This window comes from Crocodylus porosus, unplaced genomic scaffold (genome assembly GCF_001723895.1).
Source record: "Crocodylus porosus isolate Cpor-Errol unplaced genomic scaffold, CroPor_comp1, whole genome shotgun sequence".
NCBI classification, from domain to species: Eukaryota; Metazoa; Chordata; order Crocodylia; family Crocodylidae; genus Crocodylus; species Crocodylus porosus.
Window position 1 is genome coordinate 26,228,874 of NW_017728913.1, and position 19,741 is coordinate 26,248,614.

A 19,741-nucleotide genomic window follows, 5' to 3' on the forward strand; every position below is an offset into this window, starting at 1 on the left:
GCCAATTAACACAATTAGTCGAGTCTGCTGGAGCATGCTAACACACTCCAGTAGCTGGCATGTCATGTCTGTTCAGCATCCCCATGCTTCAAAATGGCAGCGTGGACATTTTAACTGAAGCTCCCTCACTGCCATTTTGAAGCATGAGATGTTGACTACACATGATGATGAGGGTGATTTTAATTAGAACGGCTCTGAGAGCCGCTCTAATTAAAATGTCTCCTCCCGAACCAGTCTAATTAAAACCACCCCCCCCACCCTGGAGCACATGTATAGGCACCCCTTGTTTGTAGCCACAATGTCCAGGAATTACATGGGAGGCAAGGATTTTTTAGGTGATTTTTTTTTTATTGGACCAACTGCATAATGAGGATGAAGTTAGGCAAGCTTTTGAATGCAAGGCATTCTTCCTCAGGTCAGCTGGACTTGAACAATACGACCAAGGACTCCAGGTTGTATTGGACCAACTCAGCTGTATAGTTGGGATAAAGCCTAACTATGAACCTGTTCCAATAAAAGATATAATACCAAAAAAATCCTTGCCTCTCATATTTGATACTTATGTTTGTTCTTAAACCTGTACTAGGAAAAGGTCCTCTAAGTTTCATTATACTGATCATAGAAGCTAAAAATAGACAACTAATTTAATGCAATGCTGATTGGTCCAGACTGACTTGTATCAAAATAGATGCAGCAATCATTTACACGAGGCTTAAATAGCAGTTAATTTGAATTAGCGACGATTGTTCCAAGGCAAAGTATTAATTCAGATAATTTACAGGTACTTAATTTGGAACTATGGGCTTATCCATCTGTCAGGTCTGGGGTTTGCTGCGAGAGAAAATGCTTGAGTCTGAATCAAGTCTATTAGGTCCAAATCAAGTCGATGGTCTGTTTTTAGCCTGATGTGTGTGCCATTTGTATTTCTGTTCCCTGTGAAAAATATGTCTGTTTTATTTCCTTGCCATCCCTAGCTATGGAGCTATGCCGACCACAAGGTTTGATGCCAGGTTTTGGATTGTGTCACCAGCTGTGGCAGCTGAACCATTGGATAACTGGCTGGCTACTATGGCTCAACTGTTGTCTTTTTCTGATGTGTGTTTTCCATTTCGTGAGCTGGGATAGAATCAGCCAGCTGCTGGCCTGATTCATACCTCTTTGTGCTTTGGTATTTGAATTTACTGCCTTTAGTGTGTTTGTTAAACAGGAAAGGAACGTATTCTGAATCCAATTCGTGTACAGTGTAGCATTTCCGTTTCTGCTGTATGTTAAGGGTTGCAGGTCTTTTACAAAGCATACTTCTGGCTTGGCAGCAGGCCTGTCCAGCACCCATAGGAAGGGATTCTCTGCTTCTTGAAGTCCTCCAGATTTTTCTGCCCCACCGTGGCCAGCAGCGCAGCCATATCTCCCTGCTGCAGAGCTTTTTTTGAGGAAAACTCCAAACTTAATTTTAAATTTCTAGTTTAGCAAGTTGCCTTGGTAAATTAGTTAGCTCCCAGCTCTGCCCCACATCAGCATTCATCTGGGTGGGGGGGTGCGGATGGAATTTGATCCTTAGATTCTGCTGTTTCTCCTGAGACATTTGCAGGGGCTGATGCTCCTCCAGGATTCTGGGAGAGAGCGGTGCTAAGAAAAGTTAGACAGAAGGAGGTTTCCCTCTTTCTGTTTCTTATCAGGAGTCCTTTGGGACGCTGAGCTAGCTAGGAGCATATAGTTCAGTTTTCCTCGAAGCTCAGGTTGCCTAGGCCCTTATCTCCTCTGAGAAGGAAAGAAGGCAGGCAGGACTGGGAGAGAGCTGTCTGTATGGCAAGCAGCCTCTATCTCTGTGATACGAGTGAAGCCAAAATGGCAGCCTGCCAGCTGAAACACTGATTGGGAATGTCTGTAGTCCAGACCAGGCGGCTCAGCTGCCGCCTTCTCTGCCTGCGGTCCCACGGGTCACAGATGGATGGCACCAGACAGAACGCAAACGTTGCCAGCCCTAGAAAATGTGAGAGGTGCCTTTTCAGGTCAGTTACTTCCCACCTGCTGCCACTTTGTTAACAGTTGACCTCTTCCACTCTCCTTGCTGCTTCACCTCAGGGTATTTATATCCCGTTGTCCTTATTTCTAACCTTGGAGAATAGGGAACAAGCAAAGCACGACCTAGTCTAAAATATCTAACATTTCTAAAGGATGCTGGTCCTCAAAACATTCCAATTTTACCCTGACAATTCTTATGTTTTACACATGGATAGTTTTTTCTGATTCCTGCTTTCAGTCATTTCCCATTTGATTTTACATGCGCCTTTTACAGTATCTCTCATCAGAATCTTGGTAGCAGTAATATTGCTTTAGGGAAGGAAAAGGTTCATTCTTTTTTTCTCTTTCTGGATGATTTTTTTTTTTTTCTGATTGGGATCGGTACAGAGAGAAAATTTGAAGTGAGTATAGAATAATTATCTTGGATTCAGGACAAATTCATGATGCCAGAGCAGTCAATAATAGGCTTGAGGTGCTGAAATATACTGCCAGGTGCAAGGTATCTTCATGGAAGAAAGTTAACAGAAGACAGTGACCTTGATGGAAAACAAAAATTAATATTTGTTTCTTTGGCACCATTTATTGGCACCCATGGTGAATTCTGACCTTCATATGATTTTGTCTTCCAAAGTTCTTATAATAACTGCCTAGTAGTTGTAAGCATCCCCATTCACTGTCAATGCATTACATCAGTTTTTTTGCAATTATGTGTTTTCCTACTCTCACTCCTACATTAGTGAATGCAGAAAATCAAGTGTGATTTTTAGGATGAGTGTTGCTAAGGAATCTTCCTGATGCATTTCAGGGAGTGGATACTTAAGGAAAGAACATCATGTCCATTATCTGTAACTACAACATGATTCACCGAGGTGTTGAAATATTTCTCTTTTCATGAATAACAGACCTGTCCAGATTGGCAGTCAAGATGGCGGATATGGTTTTCAGAATAGCAAGGAAGCATTCTACCAGTCTAATCCTTATATATATGTCCTTGTCTTGAATGGAATAGTTTCTCATCTCTACATGCACTGCCTACAAAAGGGTAGAATACTAAGACTTAAGTGGCAGAAGTCAGATTAGCAGTTGTTCATCCTCCTCTATCCAGGGGTATCTTGATTTTTGAAAATAAGCCAGGGGATTGAACAATGTTTTCCATGCCAATGCTAGAGTTAGGAATGAGAAACTGGCATTAATATTGTGCATGCCTCTCAGGCCTGATTAACCTAACCGTGGATCTTTAGCAGGGTCTGAAGAGGTCTGCTAGTGCAAGATGAATCCTCTCACCTAGATGATTTTATAATGATCACTTGGATGAGGAGAAAGCAAAAATTGAGCTTTTTCTACTGTCTAGTGCAAAGTGTATCACACAACTAGCATGTTGGATCAGTGAAACATTCCTTCAGTTCTTCTAAAAAGGTGTATTATGGATATATGAATTATTAAGCAAATTATCAAGTCTTTCTTGCATAATGTTCTCAGCATGTTAGAGAATAGTTTTGCACAAATCCCAAAACTAAGTGCTTCCTTAGGGTAGTGACTTTGTTCTAACCCTGTAAATTTTACCCTTTTAGTCTTACTGTGATTGAACCTTCAGAGGAAGTGTTATCATGTTTCTTGTCTATCAGAGTGCACCTTATAATAGCTACCATCTATGGTTCTATCAGTAGGGTTTCTTTTATTTTATTTTTGTTTTTGAAAATGGGCGTTTTCTCCAGTGAAAACCAATATTATATTTTGAAGCAAGAAAGGTAATTCTCAAACTGTCATAGCATTCACTTTGTAAGTAAATTCAGGAAATAGTTGTTCTTTAGTTTAGTTGAAAAGTACAGTTGTTAGGAACACTGACAATTGTGGCAAAATAGTCATGACTTCAGTTTTAAGGTCTGCTGGATGGTCATATGGCCACCAATAAATATATTTTCCAAATCTATGCATATTTATTTTCTTTTGCAGAGGGTTTTTTTCCCCTAGAGCCTTAGTGCTCAGAGGAAAATGGATAGCAATTTCTATGAGAACTCCCTAATTTACCAGCTGATTCTGCTTGCCAGTTTCCAGGCACACTGGTCTGAAAATGCCATTGTAAAGTGTCTGTACACTTTGACAGAAAGGGCAGTTTATCTGTTCTACCTGAAACTTGAATTTCTTTGACTAACAAGAGTCACACATCCTTTGCAACCTGGAGACAAAAGGGTCATCTAGAACAGAGAAAGAAATTGACATCTAAACATTGGGCTTAAGGAAGAACGCAGCATGCTTTGCTGGATGAGAAATTGTTGTTTTAAGTAGAAAAATATGGTCTAATTAGAAAAGTAGATTTTTTTTCTCGCTTAAACTAGTGCCAATTTATCAGTGGCTGTGAAAGGGTTAAAACTAACTGATGCTGAAGACTGGATGCTGTCCCTTCTTCCATGTAGCCAGCTTGTGAAGAGAGAAGGAAGAGCAGCAGTAGCCATTTTACAACCTCTCCGTGCTTCTATTCCAGGCAGAAATCAGCTTCCCTACACATCCCAACATGCATACCCCAATTTTGGAGGGCTAATTGTTGGGGGGAGGGGGGTAGTGTATATGGTATACAAGTAAGTAAAGTATATGAATCAGTTCTAATAAGCAGTGAGACACACTTCAGGTGTAGATATGCAACAGAAGAGGAATGGTAATACTCAGGAATTTTGGGTTCCATCCTGATTTTAATGGAACTAGAGTTGCTAGACTCAATTGTTGCCATCCTTTCTTTGTGTTTCCAAAGTCCTGTTTTCTCTTTGCTACTGGATCCTTGTTTCAGTCCCAGTCTCCATTCATCAGGTTTCTAGTTTCATCTCCATTCATCACGTTTCTCATCTTTGTCTTGGCATTTGTCCAACCAATCTCAGTTCTTCATCTGACCTCTCTTCTGTCCTTTCTAGCTCATTTCAGTCTAAATTATCTCCTTACACTCCAGTTCCTTGTAAAATTTATCGTTCTTCCTGCTTACCTCACTGATCATCATTTAGACCTAATCTTCTGGCTCCTCCTGCCTTCTTCACTCAGTCTAACTGGGTTCTGGTCTCTCCTTCCCTCCCGTCCCCTTTTCCCTTCACTATATCCCAGCCTCGTTGCACCACTCAGGGTCAGTTTCTTTCCCTCATTCTGTTCCAGTCTCACAAGACTCCTAGTTCTGCTATACTTCTCCCCTCCCCACCTACCCATCTCCCCCAGCCTTGTTTGGACATTGTCCCTTCTCTGTTGAAATTGGACAGCTTCCTCTTCCAAGCTGTATGGGTGCTGGTATTCAAGGGAATGGGGTGGACATTGAGAGCACAGGAGAAGAATGAAACCAGTTTCTACTGGGAGAATCACTGTTCTTCTGGTAGAAAGCAGATGTGTATAGACATACTGGGCATTTCTACACATGTAAGCACTGCAGCTCTGGGCGCTTTGAAACACATAGAAGGTGTTTTAGTTCAAAAGCTCACCACCACCATTTTCTCCGTGCTGATGCACATTTTGCTGCTTATACAACTGCAAGCGACACAGATCCGTGCGCGTCAGCTCGCGTACAGATCTCTGCCATGTCCAGGCATGAAAATGTATACGTGTAAATGCTTCAGGAGAAAAATAACCTTGGAACAATTAACTAGGGTTAAAGTGCTCTGTGGAGAGTTTATCCGAGGAGACTGAATGTCTGTAGACTTATCTCTTGCGGGCCAGGAGGAGCGCAGCCATGGAAAAGGTTCTGTGCTTTCCCAAGATCTAGGTCACCCCGATCTTGAGAAGGTGTAGGGGGCATGGGAGTAGGGGGAAGAAGCTGCTTCCCTCCTCCCATAGACCAGGAGATTATGGGAGCAGCAAGCACCTCTCTCTGTCTCTTCCCTAAACCTAGCAGTCCCCAGTTTCAAGAGGCAAGGAAATTTTGCCAGTTCACTGAGTCTCCATCGCCATCCTGCACAGTGGGGCACTGGCTTTAAAAGCTGGCAAGCAGGTGTGGGGTTCAGGGAAAGTTTCCCCAACCCAGCTTCTGCCTTCCACCAGCTTCCCATGCCACCCTGCTGCTAGCTGCTGCACAGTAGGGCAGCCAGCAGGAGCTGGGTTGGGGAAACTTCCCTCCAGCCCTGCTCCTGGGTGCAGCCCTGGTCAGAGGGACTACAAGAGAAAGTCAGTGGGAGTGGGAACCGGGTGGAGGAGACTTTTTCTGTGCCTGGCTCCTGCCCCTAACTTTTAAATAATCATCCTGGCACTCAGCTAAATGGCAGGGGTGGGCAAAGGGAAGCCCGAGGGACTGAGTGCCTGGCATGCAGAGGATTTCCCCAGCCCAGCTACTGGTCCCTGGCCCCTCCAGCTTTCCCCTGCTGCCAGTTTCCCTCTCCTTTTGGCCACCAAATTAGAACATTCCTTAGTCATAAGATTTTTTATGGACAATTATTTTTACTTTGATTTGGATTATTTAAAATTCACATTTTCAAAAGCATCAGTTGCTTATTGTGTGCCATGAACAAATTATCTTTATGCAATATATTTAGAAATCACTTGCTGCTTTGTTAATATAATATATTGTATCTAATTTAATCTTTGGTGGAAAATTAGGCTTTGATACATATTTGCAAATTATGCAGCTTTAGCAGCAATAGTTTTGTTCAACGGAAGGGGTCTATAGTATGATGGAGTTCCCTTCTTTTCTCGTCTCCCCAGCGTTTTAGAGAACAGAACAAGGTAGTCAAATGTAATGGTTGTATCGGGGTGGAGGTACTATGTAATGTTTTAATCCCAAATGCAGTGTTGTAGAATGTCTTTATATTATTTTTACACTTCCTTTCATGAAATCTGTCTAAAAACTGACTTCGTTTAAAAAAACTGAATTGTGAACCCATCCTTCAAAAACAGCTGATGAAGGAGAACCCTCTACATTGCCAAAGTTATGTTAAAGGTGCAAAATTATTGCACCGAATTGGCAACGTCGTATCTGGAGAAAGTAGTATAAATGTTCAGTTGGATAACAGCTTGAAAGGTTTCCATAAGATGCATTATTTTTGCCTTTCTACCAGAAATGAGCTGAGTACATAACATGAATTTAATAGGTTTTGAACAACAGTTCATTTTCTAGTCAATCCCACCATAGCCAAGGGGACTTTGTGGAAAGGCTCAACTCTAAAGCATACTTCCTTCATGACTGTGGTGATTATTTCCGTAATTACATCACAACAGTAATCACACTTATGAAATTGTTTAATGAAATAAGCTTTCAGTAATTACTGTTTGTGTCCACATCCTTGGAAACCAACCACTGGGGACTTGTTTTCATTTTATGTGGTACTTGGGGAAAAATTAAGATACGCACGCCATTCCAGTGACTTTCCTTGAATAGCAGAAGAGAAAAGTAGTTTTATTATGCATACCACTCCACGTGTTTTACTGATACTTAAGATTATGGGAATCAAGTGAATTAAAATAGCCAAACTTAAGTGAGAAACCTAGAATTCTGAATGTAAGAACTTAAGGATCTGGCAGGACTCCAGAGAGAAGTATGTAGTTGTTTAAAATGTAATCAGCCATTGGCTGTCAGACCTCCACATAGCAAGGAAAGATTGGACTCCTGGGCCTTGCATATAGTAGGAAAACAAGCATTTTCAGCTCTGCCAGCCCTCCTAACAGTGAAACCTGTAGTGTAGTATAGATAGAATTGACACACTTTTTAACACTGTGTGTTTTGTTTTTCCAATTTTTCTCCAGCTGATGCACTTGAAGGTTAGAATATTCCCCTGGTAAGAGAAAAAACTTCTCATGTACATTACGTACCATATATGTGACGTCATTAGTTTAGTTTATCAAAAGCAAAGAGAGCTCAGTACTGTCAGAGCTCTGGTGAAAGCTTTGAATAAACTGAATTTTTCTTACTGTAATCTTGGAGATTTCCCAGTCCTAAAACATTTTCACTGGCCGCATAACTTCCTTTTGTTTTAAATGCCATTGGGCAAATAGATTGTTATCCATGCTATGTCAGATGATCTGCAACACATAAGAAAACACAATAAATAATGAATCTATATGCTCAATGCCATTTTCCCATCAAGTTTGTAACTGAAAGATTAGCATGTTAGTATACAAATAAACTGATATAATATAAATTGTAATTCAGAAAAGCACTTTTGTTTAACATTGTGTCAGTTGCTCAAGGAGGATAAACTATAGCCAATTTGTATAATTTTAAACATGGCAGTCTTTGTCTATACTGAGCATTTTAATTCAGTCCTCAAATTAACACTATATAACCCGGGTCTTTTTTCCAGTTATTTCTTCCAAATGCTGTGTAACTCGTCAGTGCTGACAAACCCAGAGGGTTGGGTAAATATATTGCCTCCTGTGTGTGCACAGCCCTATGTGCTTTTGAGCTTTGTGTAGGCAGATTTCTCAGATGGTGACTTCTGAATATGAATTGTATAGGTTAGGAACACAAATGTTACCTTCAAAACGAATGTTAGCTTTAGAACATAGCAGTTACTGCTCATTTTGTTTCTTGGAAACAATGGAGGAAGCAGAATAAAAATGAAGCATTGGCATTTCCTCAAAGTTGTTGCATATGAAAGCTTGTGTATCTCTTGAATTAGTCTGTACAGTGACACTGTGCCTTGCCTTCTACATGACTTCAGACTAAGTTAGCTATCTCCCTCCCCCTTTTAGTGGTTAATTTGCCTTATTTTTCGTAGAGCAGTAGTAAGAGACCAGAGCTGTCATGCCATAAAACAGGTATTAGAAATCTGAGTTTGTGTAAGGGGATATTTTATGTACTTTGCTTGTTGATTTGTTTGTATTTTGTCATGACCTTAAAAAAGCTCACGTAGAAAACACAGAAGAGGGGTGTAAATCAGGAGGATTCCAACAGGAGGTCCAAGCTACAGTGTTGTGATGATGAGGGGCCCCCCAGCGGCTGATTGCGCTGGCAGGAGGGTGGTCTCCTGCGGCCTATCTTACTCATCAACGTCCCATGGCTACTTCCAGAAGTGGCACCTGCAAAGCATTCTTAGTTACAGCCAGGAGCTTGCACTTCTGTCTACACCCTCTATTCTGCCCTTGGCCTATCTTCAGAGTAGCATGACTAACTACTCTGTTCCTTTAAAAAACAAGCATGTTAATTTCTCCTATGCTAAATGCTTGCCTTTGCTTTGGGAGAAATGTCAGAGATGTGGCATATCTGTAACCTCTTATCAGCATTTTAATCACTGCTACTCTTTGCCTGGACTACAATATACAAGGAAAATGTATTTTGTTTAATATGAATGAATTTTGACCTGGCAATTTTTTAGCCAACCACTAGATGTCGTTGCTGTCCTACAGAAATGCAGCTGGGAAAAGCATTTATTTATAAGGAAAGGAAGAGGAGCACTTCAGTTTTCAACAACTGAAGATAGTTTAACATTTAGTAGAAAAGTTAGCACTTTAGCTCACAGTGGAGATTCATTGCAGTTGTTTGTGTGCATTAGACATTTTTTTCATACTCCCAGCTGCAAATGCAGATCTGTGAAAGCCGACTTGAATGTAGGGATTATTGTAGACTCACTGACACTCATGCGGTTGTTCATAATGAGTCACTACACTGACAATCCAAGAAATGAGATCAGTTCCCTGAAAAAAGCTAAGAGTGTGATCATACCAGGAGTATAGATACAGCTATATATTACAGCTTACAGATGACATATTTAGTCAAAAGCAACTTTCAGTTCATATGTGTGAAAGCTACTAAAACATCTATAGGATTTAAATTGAATGTGTAGCATAAGACCACCAAACCTTGTTTTTTTCTGTCAAAGAATACTAACGTTAAATATAATAGAGGAAAAAATGCTGTTAGAATGCTCTCGCATTTTTCATGTTTGGTTTTTGTAATCTGACTTAGCAGTTTTAACCCATTTTAAGAACAAAATATGATTTACTGTTAGATTCATCTTGCACTTAAAAATCTTCTTCCTTCAAGAAAGAGGAAACAAGCATAATGGATGCTTTTTATTTTGCAAGAGAGCTTTCTTCCTTTTTACGTGATTCTTTTAGCTTTTCTGTAGTGGAGGATACAATTTCTAGACCTTTATTAATTAGCACATCTTTCTTTAATTAAGGTTCACAAATGTTAAAATACTGTTTAAAATGTAAAGGCAAAATTTGGAGGGACAATGAAACCAATATCAAACAACCTCCTTCCTTCAAAAGGCAAATTCACAGATTTTTTTTCACTGTTTTTATACTGAATTCTTGAATGTTTTTCAACTGACATTTCATCTTGGGACATGAGACCAGTAGAGTGCATGATAATGGATGATGGAAGTACTTCCAGATCGGTGCAATTAAATCTCCAGTGTTGATCCACATAAATACACTTTCCTTTCCTTGTTCATGTCCTTGTGTGGCAAAGTACTTGGAATGCATTGGAATCTGACAGGGCTGCACCATGCCTTCGAACTCTTGACCTCTGGGCTTCCAGCGACCACCCCCCACCATGCCACTGGAGCAGAGTATAACTACATTGGTAAAGCAGAGCACAGTGCACATATGTAATCCCTCCTTAGCATATAGATTCATAGATGATTCATAGATGTTAGGGTTGGAAGGGACCTCAATAGATCATTGAGTCCAACCCCCTGCATAGGCAGGAAAGAGTGCTGGGCTCCGAAGACCCCAGCCAGATGCCCATCCAACCTCCTCTTGAAGACTCCCAGGGTAGGGGAGAGCACCACCTTCCTTGGGAGCCCATTCCAGACCTTGGCCACTCTAACTGTGAAGAAGTTCCTCCTAACGTCCAGTCTAAATCTGCTCTCTGTTAATCTATGGCCATTATTTCTTGTGACCTCCAGGGACGCCTTGGTGAGTAGAGCCTCACCAATTCCTTTCTGTGCCCCCATGATGAATTTATAGGCAGCCACAAGGTCGCCTCTCAGCCTTCTCTTGCAGAGGCTAAAGAGGTCCAGGTGCCCTAGTCTTTCCTCATAGGGCTTGGCCTGCAAGCCCTTAACCATATGAGTGGCCCTCCTCTGGACCCTCTTCAGTTTATCCACATCCCTCTTGAAGTGTGGCACCCAAAACTGCATGCAACGTTCCAACTGCTGTCTGACCAGCGCCCGATAGAGGGGAAGTATCACCTCCTTGGTTCTGTTTGTCATGCATCTGCTGATGCATGATAAAGTGCAGTTAGCTTTTCTGATGACTTTGTCACACTGACAACTTGTGTTCATCTTGGAGTCCACTAAGACTCCAAGATCACCGAGCAGGTCATTTCATAGGCAGTAAGTGTGCTGGACATTTTTCCTCCCTAGGTGCAGCACTTTGCATTTCTCCTTGTTAAATTGCATTCTATTGTTTTCTGCCCATTTGTCCAACCTGCCCAGGTCTGCTGGTAGTTGTTCCCTGCCCTCCGGTGTGTCCACTTCTCCCCACAGTTTTGTATCATCTGCAGACTTGGACAGAGTACACTTCACTCCCTCGTCCAAGTCACTGATGAAAACTTTGAAGAGTATCGGTCCAAGGACCGAGCCCTGGGGGACCCCACTGCCCACGCCCTTCCAGGTCAATACCGACCCATCCACTACCACTCTCTAGGTACGACCCTCTAGCCAATTGGCCACCAACCAGACTGTGTAATCATCCAAGTGACAGCCTCTTAACTTGTTCACCAGTATGGGGTGGGATACCGTATCGAAGGCCTTCCTGAAGTCTAAGTAAACGATGTCAACCCCTACTCCAGTGTCCAGGCGTTTTGTAACCTGTTCATAAAAAAGAGACTAGATTAGTCAGGCATGATCTACCTGCTACAAATGCATGCTGGTTTCCCCTCAGCATAATTTTTCCTGCTGGGCTCTCACATGTATGAGTCTTAATAATCTTTTCAAAGACTTTGCCAAGGATGGAGGTGAGACTGACTGGCCTATAGTTGCCTGGATCCTCCTTCCTCCCCTTCTTGAAAATAGGGACCACGTTGGCCCTTTTCTAGTCCTCTGGGACCTGGCCCGTGTGCCATGAGTGCTCAAATATTCATGCCAGTGGCTCTGTAATGACATCAGCCAGTTCCTTCAGTACCCTTGGATGGAGCTCATCCGGGCCTGCCGACTTAAACACAGCCAGTCTTTCCAAATGACACTACAACATCTCAGGGTCAACACTTGGTAGTCTGGCGCCCAGCTGTTCCCTCTCTACAGTCCCATTGTGAGACTGGTCTTGCCCCTTGTTTAGGAACACTGAGGCAAAGAACTCATCAAGGAGTTCAGCCTTGTCCCCCCTGACTGTCACCAATTGCTTTTGCCCATTCAGTAGTGGTCCTATTCCACCCTGGGCCTTTCTTCTACTCCTTATATTCTGAAAAATAATTTTTTGTTATCCTTAACTTGGGATGCTATCCTCAGCTCCATGGTAGCTTTGACCTTTCTAACTGCCTTGCTACAACTGCAAGCTGAGGAGGTATACTCTTCTTTAGTAATATGTATAGTAGAAAATCTTTTCCTCAGCTAACTTACAGGGAAACTCTTGCTTAGTGTATAACCTCCAACAACTTTTACATTAATACAGGAATAACAGAAGAGCCTGTGCATACCAGATGTCAAATTTGGTCTGGCATGAATAAGAATATGAGCTTACTGCTATCTCTTGCACTCTTTCCCCTTGTACAAATAAAATTATATATAATCCGGACAAATGTCTATATATATCCAAAACACTCCAACTCTTTTTTTTTTTCCAGCCCTGGATGCTTTGTGGATTTTATCTTTGAAACACTCAGTTACATAATGAACATCATTTGTTTTCAAGCAGATGTTGAATTCTTTACAGTTGACCGTCCAAGGGAAGTTAGGGATATATACATGGGGCATATTAAATGTGCAGCTTACAGATCTGTTTTTAGTTGGTATTCTTGGAAAATGGAGACATGCAGGTTACATATGCAGAAAACAAAGTTGGAGTATCTTATTTTTACCAGAAACTTCTCTAGCTGAGAGATGTGTGGGAGTGGAAAAAAGTTAAGTTTCACTGTGGCAAAAGGTTCACAGTAGTATTACTTTATTTTCTGTACTAGGTTTAATCTCATTAATATCTCAAAAAGGAGTGGTAAGGTGATAAAATGTGAAGCTGCCTAGGTTAGTTAAGATTAAGGGAGACTACCAGCAATTTCAGATGGACCAAATAAATTAGAAGATGATGATTGGGCAGGGCAGCCTCTAATATAGATATATGACCTAATGCATTTTCAAACGAATCATCTGAACTAGTTATATAAATAGTTTTTTTTTAAGTCAGCTGTAATTACTCAAGGATAAAGGTCTAAGTCACTGTGGGCATTTCAGAAACTTTCCACTTAGTGTTTGGTACTGGTCAGAACACACAGAAAATCTTAGAATGTATGAAGAACTGAATACAAAATGTTGACAAAATAGTAATGGCATCGCATGTATTTTTATGTCTACAGCTCATTACTATGTATATCTTTAAAAAACAGTAGGAGTAGAAGGGATTCATGAGTAAATAATATTATTTAGAGACATGGACAGACTAAAAAGCTTGGGATCATTAATTTGGAAAGGGGAAATATGATGTAGATACTATTTTCTCTTTTAATCATGCAAGAAAATGGGGAATGTTATGAAATGGAAAGGCTGAATGTTTTACACTCACACAAATACATTTTTAAAGAGCCCGAAACATTTGAGACTAGCTGTCACAAGAAAATAGGATTTAAACTTAATTGAAAAAAAAAAATCAAAACTTTTGTATGAATGATGAGACATTGTGGCTAGGGACAAAAATTGCACATAAACTGGTTTAAGTAATCAGACCTAGACTCCTGGCAGTTCCAGGTGAACTTTTAGTATCGGGCCTCCCTTCACCAGAGATAATGGTAATAATAATCAGACAATAGGAAAAATTACCATTTTCGGGCCCCCTTCCTGTCTGGGCGCCAGGTGGCCACCCAGGTTGGCCATGCCTGTGTCTGGCTCTGTGAGCAACCCTGCGGAATCCTGCTGATGTGATTCGTGATTCTGGACTGCAAATCCCAGAGATCTCAGGGGCAGCACGAAGAAGAGGGGAACACGTATCCCATGCTGGCTGTACACCAAAGGTGCATGCTCTAGCGCACCCCCCCAAGCTTCTGGCCTGAGCCATTGCAGACATGTGATTGCATTTCCTGAATCAAAAGTAAATGTATGTCCAGTTGTTTCTCAGTTTAATCTTTGCAGTTTAGACTAACCTGCAAAGACTGAAATCACAAATTCACAGAAGTTTAGGGCTGGAAGAGACCTCATGAGAGCATTGGGTCTAGCCCCCCTGCTCTAGGCAACAAAGACTGCTGGGGTCAAATAACCCTAGCAACGTGTGCATCCAGTCACCTTTTGAAGATCTCCAGGGTAGGTGCATGCACCACGCCCACTGGGAGTCTGTTCCACAAACTGTAAAGAAGTTTTTCCTTATATCCAGTCTGAAACCTCCTTCTGGGAGTTTATGACCATTGTTCCTGGTTTTCCCCTAGGGTGCCTTTTAGCCTTGGCCTTTTGACTATCTGTACTTAAGCCTACAGTTGCTTTAGGTAGAATAAAACATTTATAAGGTATACAAACCTGTATGTTTTAGGACATAAGCTGACTAAGCATTGGGGACTAGAAAATAATTTTCTCTGAGCGGGTTATTCCATAGTTACCCACAACTTTCCTTGCACTTTCCTATGACAGCATCTTGTACTGATCGTTGTCAGAAATATGGACTAGGAGTCTCCAGGGCTATGGGATAGGAGAAGAAACCAGGAGTTGCTAGTAGACAGCAAAGTTGCCTGAAGAACTGTTCGCTTGATAGTGTAACTGAGGCCATTAAAAGGATAGATTAAATATTAATACCTGTGGAATGAAGAACAATGAGCCAGTAAGTCAACTGACTTCCTCAGCTGCTTGAATAGTGTTGCTGCTGCTGCACATTGGAGTAGGAATCAAAGCAGGGTGATTCTGTTCTAGACAGAAAAATCAGCTTGCCGCCTTAAGACACTCACCTTTCTTTGGGGAGGTGGGCTGAATTTTGGGGAAACTATGCATGAAGTATGCAAGTGTGGTACTAACATTTTAGATGCTCAGAATTCTAAATACATTTTCAACCAGATGGTACTCGGTATTAACATACCATATTGCTCAAATTCAAGACGAAGGGATTTTCCCCTCCATATTCAACATGGGGCAAAGAGCCTCTCATTTTGTGGATATGAGTACAAGTATGTGTGTAGGGATAGGGTTGGGTTTCTGGTCTCACTCCAGTCCTGACCTGGGGTGGGAGCTATAGCTGCTGTTCCTCCATGCCTCCTGCCCCCCATGGCCACTGCCCCCTGCATGCTGCTCTGTGCTCTGGCCTGGGTCAGAGTGGAGCCAGAGCAAGAGCTGCAGTAGGGTAAGTGGCAGTGGAGTGGTGGAGGGGAACAGGCAGCAGTGGAGGGCAAGGGGCAGGTAGGGGCCTTCCTTGGGGGCGGGGCAGCCACCAAGGAATTGGGGTTATGTAGCAGAAGAGGCAAATGGAGTTGGGGGCAGGGAGTAGGCTGCCTGACTACCCTGTTCCAACTGCCTGTAACCCTGCAAGTGTTTTCCCTGTTGCAGTGGTTAGGGGGACAAATTTAAGATGACCCTCCAAAAATTAGATTGTATGCATGGAAAATTTATAACAAATGTATATATTTTCCATGAATAGTATCTCATTACTGGGGAGGTTGTATTAACTTTGAAGTCATCTTGAATTCAGGTAAATATGGTATTAGCTTACATTATGCTTGTGATTCTAAAATGGCCCACGAAGTCTTTGTTTTTTTCTAAAAATGGTTGGTCTGTTAGGTCACACAGTTTGCTTTCATTGCTTGAAATTTTCAATGCAGTTAATGTTTGTTTTCTCATTATGTATTTAAAAAGAAGGTGGCCTTATTGGGCCATGGTTGAATTTGTTCTTGGTAGCTTACCTGTTCATTGTTGTTTTATTTGTTTAAAAACATTTTACAGTTGCACAGAATTGGGCAAGTCACCAGAAGTAGATCTAGTAAAAACGTACGGTGCTTCTTTTGTCTTTGGGGGTTGGGAGGAGGGGGTAGGTTTTAGGACAGTGCTAGCTGTTGTTCATTACAGCTGACAGTTTATATGTACCAGTGATTGCCAGTGGCTAAATTTTTTTCTACAGCAAAGATAAAATCTCTTTAAGTAGCTCTACCAGTGCTTTCTGCTCTTTAGGTAGCAGTTTTCTACCAGTGCTTTCTGCATTATAAAAACTATGTTCAGCAGCTGGCACCTGAGTTTTTCATATGCAGCTGCTGCACTTCTGTCTTTTCTGCTTATTTAATTACTATGTATTTAAATGTGTTCAGTTCTGAATGGATTGTTTAAACTGCAGCTTTGAGATGGAGTGGGCAACAATCCATTTAATAAGTTCATAATAGTGATCTAGTAGCCTGTCTAAGTTTTGTATCCTAAACAAGTAATACAAATGGAAACATTAGACTACTTCCTTTACTCTAAATTTCTGATTTTTTGGTGTTAAAGATTTAAAAATTTTAAAGATTTTTCAAAACCCTGGATGCTGTTTTTTTTTATAGGCATGTTATATAGGAGATCAGGCAAGATGATCATCATTCTCCCTTCTGGTCTTAAAATCTCATGATTGTATGATACTGTAATGCTATTCTGTGCTGTAAGTCTGATTATCTTTAATCTAAAGCAAAAGTATGAGTTAAGATTTCATCTGTACAGACACATTATTGACTAATATTAACAAAGAATCTAAGTGTAACAGGATAAATTATTTTACAGATGCAAATATTGGCATTATGATGAGAACCTACTCACGTCCAGTGTTATCATTGTCTTCCATAATGAAGGATGGTCCACACTCATGAGAACAGTACACAGCGTAATTAAAAGAACACCAAGGAAGTATTTGGCAGAAATTGTACTGATTGATGATTTCAGTAACAAAGGTAATGCTATCTATGAAAAAAAAAAGAAAGAAATTCATTTTTAAAGCATTTCTTGGATTTATTGTCCTTTTATGTGAATTGTATTCAATTATCCAAGAAAAATATGTCATTATGGAGTCATTTTTAGCTATCATTAAGATACAAACTAAGTTTCAATGAATTGCTTTGATAAGGAAAAAAGCTGGGTCTAAATGCATGTATCTGTGTTCTAAGTGTATATATATTTACATCAGGTTTCTTCTCCCCGTAGAATTATCAAGTAGGATGTTGTGGACAGTGGTTAATTAGCATGCCCTAATAGCTATCATCCTAGATGGTTTTTAGAATAGTATTACAAAAAAGATTATGCTAATTTTGATGAGAAGGATATTTTATGCTATTTATGTTTTTGGCTTAAATTTTGCTGTATTTTAAACTTGACTAAGATTAGTGAAAATGTACATAGCTGGTATAATATTTTTTGTATTTAAAAATTTTATAAGGACATTTTGAATGTGTCATTTCTTATAGGTCTTTGAAAGAAAAACAAGTTCTTATACACACTTTACATAAGTAAATGGCTGTAGCATTGGGCTCAGAGTGTAGTAATCAATGGTTCAATGTCTAGTTGGCAGCCAGTGTCCAGTGGAATGCCCCAGGGGTTGGTCCTGGGGCCAGTTTTGTTCAGTATCTTCATCAGCAACCTGGAAGTGCACTCTCAGCAAGTTTGCAGATAACACCAAGCTGGGCAGAGGTGCAGGGGTAGTACAGGCGCAGGAGGATAGGGCTAGGATTCTGAGTGACCTCAACAAATTGGAGGACTAGGCCAAAAGAAATCTCACGAGGTTCAACAAGGACAAGTGTAAAGTCCTGCACTGAGGATGGAACAATCCCATGTACAAGGGAGCTGGGGGCTGACTGGCTGGGCATCAGCTCTGCACAAAAAGACGTGGGTTACAGTGGACAATAAGCTTGAATATGAGCTGACAGTGTGCCCTTGTTGCCAAGAAGGCTAATGGCATCCTGGTCAAGGAAAGTGATTATTCCCGTCTGTTCAGCACTGGTGAGGCCACATCTGGAGTACTGTGTTCAATTTTGGGCCCCCCCACTAGAGAAAGGATGTGGAAAAAATGGAGAGACTCTAGTGGAGCGCAATGAAAATGGTAAGGGGGCTGGGGGCACATGACTTCTGAGGAGAGGCTGAGAGAACTGGATGTATTTAGTCTAGAGAAGAGAAGACTGAGAAGGGATTTAATAGTAACTTGAAGCAGGGTTCAAAGGAGGATGGAGCTAGACTTTTCTCGGTGACAGATGACAGAACAAGAAGCAATGGTCTCACATTGCAGCAAGGTAAGTTTATTTTGGATATTAGGAAGAACTTTCTCAGTAGGAGGGTATTAAAACAGTGGAGCAGGTTACTCAGAGAGATTATGGACTCTCCCATCCTCTGAGGTTTTTAAGACCCAACTTAGACAATGCCTTGGCTGGGATGATGTAGTTGGGGGATGGTCCTGCTTTAAGCAGGGAGCTGGACTTAAAGGACCTCCTGAAGTCCCATCCAACACTATTTTTTATGATTCTATGGGAACATGTCAGCAAAGTTTTCAGATGCTCATATACTTTCCCACCCATCTTCCTTTTCACTTGTGGCAAGCAAGAAGGGAATAAATATACTGTACACAGTGTATTATTTAAATGTATAACGTGTTATATATATTGATATATACGTGAATGTGCACAGACTTTTCTAGTATTGAAATGTTAATGTCTAGTACAAAGTAGAGCTGATTTGAGAGAAGAATTGAAGGAATGATATATAAGAAAAGGTTGGTTTGAATTTTAAAACCGAATCGAGAAAATGCATATTTTATGTAATGCATAATGAGCCTGTGGAACTGACTATCACAAAATTGTATTTTGGCACAGTGCTTAGTAGTAGTAAAAAAACCAAAATGGGTGTTTTGTGTGGTTGAGAATATTTACAATTACAGGGAAGTTTAATTTGTAAATAAGGCACTGGCTTTTTACACTTTTCTGATATACCTTGTACTGGACATTGAGAGAGAGAGAATGTTATATTGGTTTTGATTTCGTATGGTGGTTCTTATTCAGAGCTAGTATCTTCAGAGCCTGACCAATTATTCCTATCTTGTTCATTCATTGAGTTGGTATATATGGCAATGGATTAAGTAAGTCTGTAAAGCTCCTGCTTTAGCTGCTTCTCCCTTCTTGACACGAGCTGAACCCAGAAGAGCTAAAGCAGAAGCAGTGCACCTGCCTGTATAATGTAGTGCAGTCAGATGTGCTGCCTCTGCTGCAGCTTCTCAGTTGAGCTCCATGTGTCTCCAGAAAATCAAGGCATATGGGGCAGTTTCAACCTGTGGCACCAGCAGCTTGGAAATAAATGGGCCTCCTGAAGAGAGGCACATGGGGCAGTTCCATCTGCACCATGTATCTCTTTTCAGAAGACACTGTGCAGGTTAGACTGGGAAGGACTGCAGCAAGAAAACACACTTTTGCCAAAGCCACTTCCCAATCTGGCACAGCGCAGATCTGCCTGGCCACAATGGTGGTGGCTATGGGATGAGCGTAATATAATTATAAGGATCTAATCAACATAAAAGCTAAAGAGGAGGTGGTCATGGGGGACCTAAACTACCCGGACATCTGCTGGGAGACACAGACAGCAAAGTCCCACCGCTCACACAGGTTTCTAACCTGTGTACAGGACCTCCACCTGACGCAGGAGGTACATGGTCCCACTAGGGGGAATGCCTTACTGGATCTGGTATTGGCAACGGGGGA

The 19,741-nt window shown here is 41.2% G+C and overlaps 1 protein-coding gene across 1 annotated transcript in view; it reads left to right on the plus strand.

The window, feature by feature from the left end:
• Nucleotides 1-19,741, plus strand: part of GALNT7 (polypeptide N-acetylgalactosaminyltransferase 7) — a 96,396-nt gene that overhangs the window by 51,089 nt on the left and 25,566 nt on the right. The window contains exon 3 of the mRNA XM_019534617.1: nt 16,791-16,957. Within this exon, the coding sequence (XP_019390162.1) occupies nt 16,791-16,957 (167 nt within the window). The remainder of the gene's footprint in view (nt 1-16,790; nt 16,958-19,741) is intronic.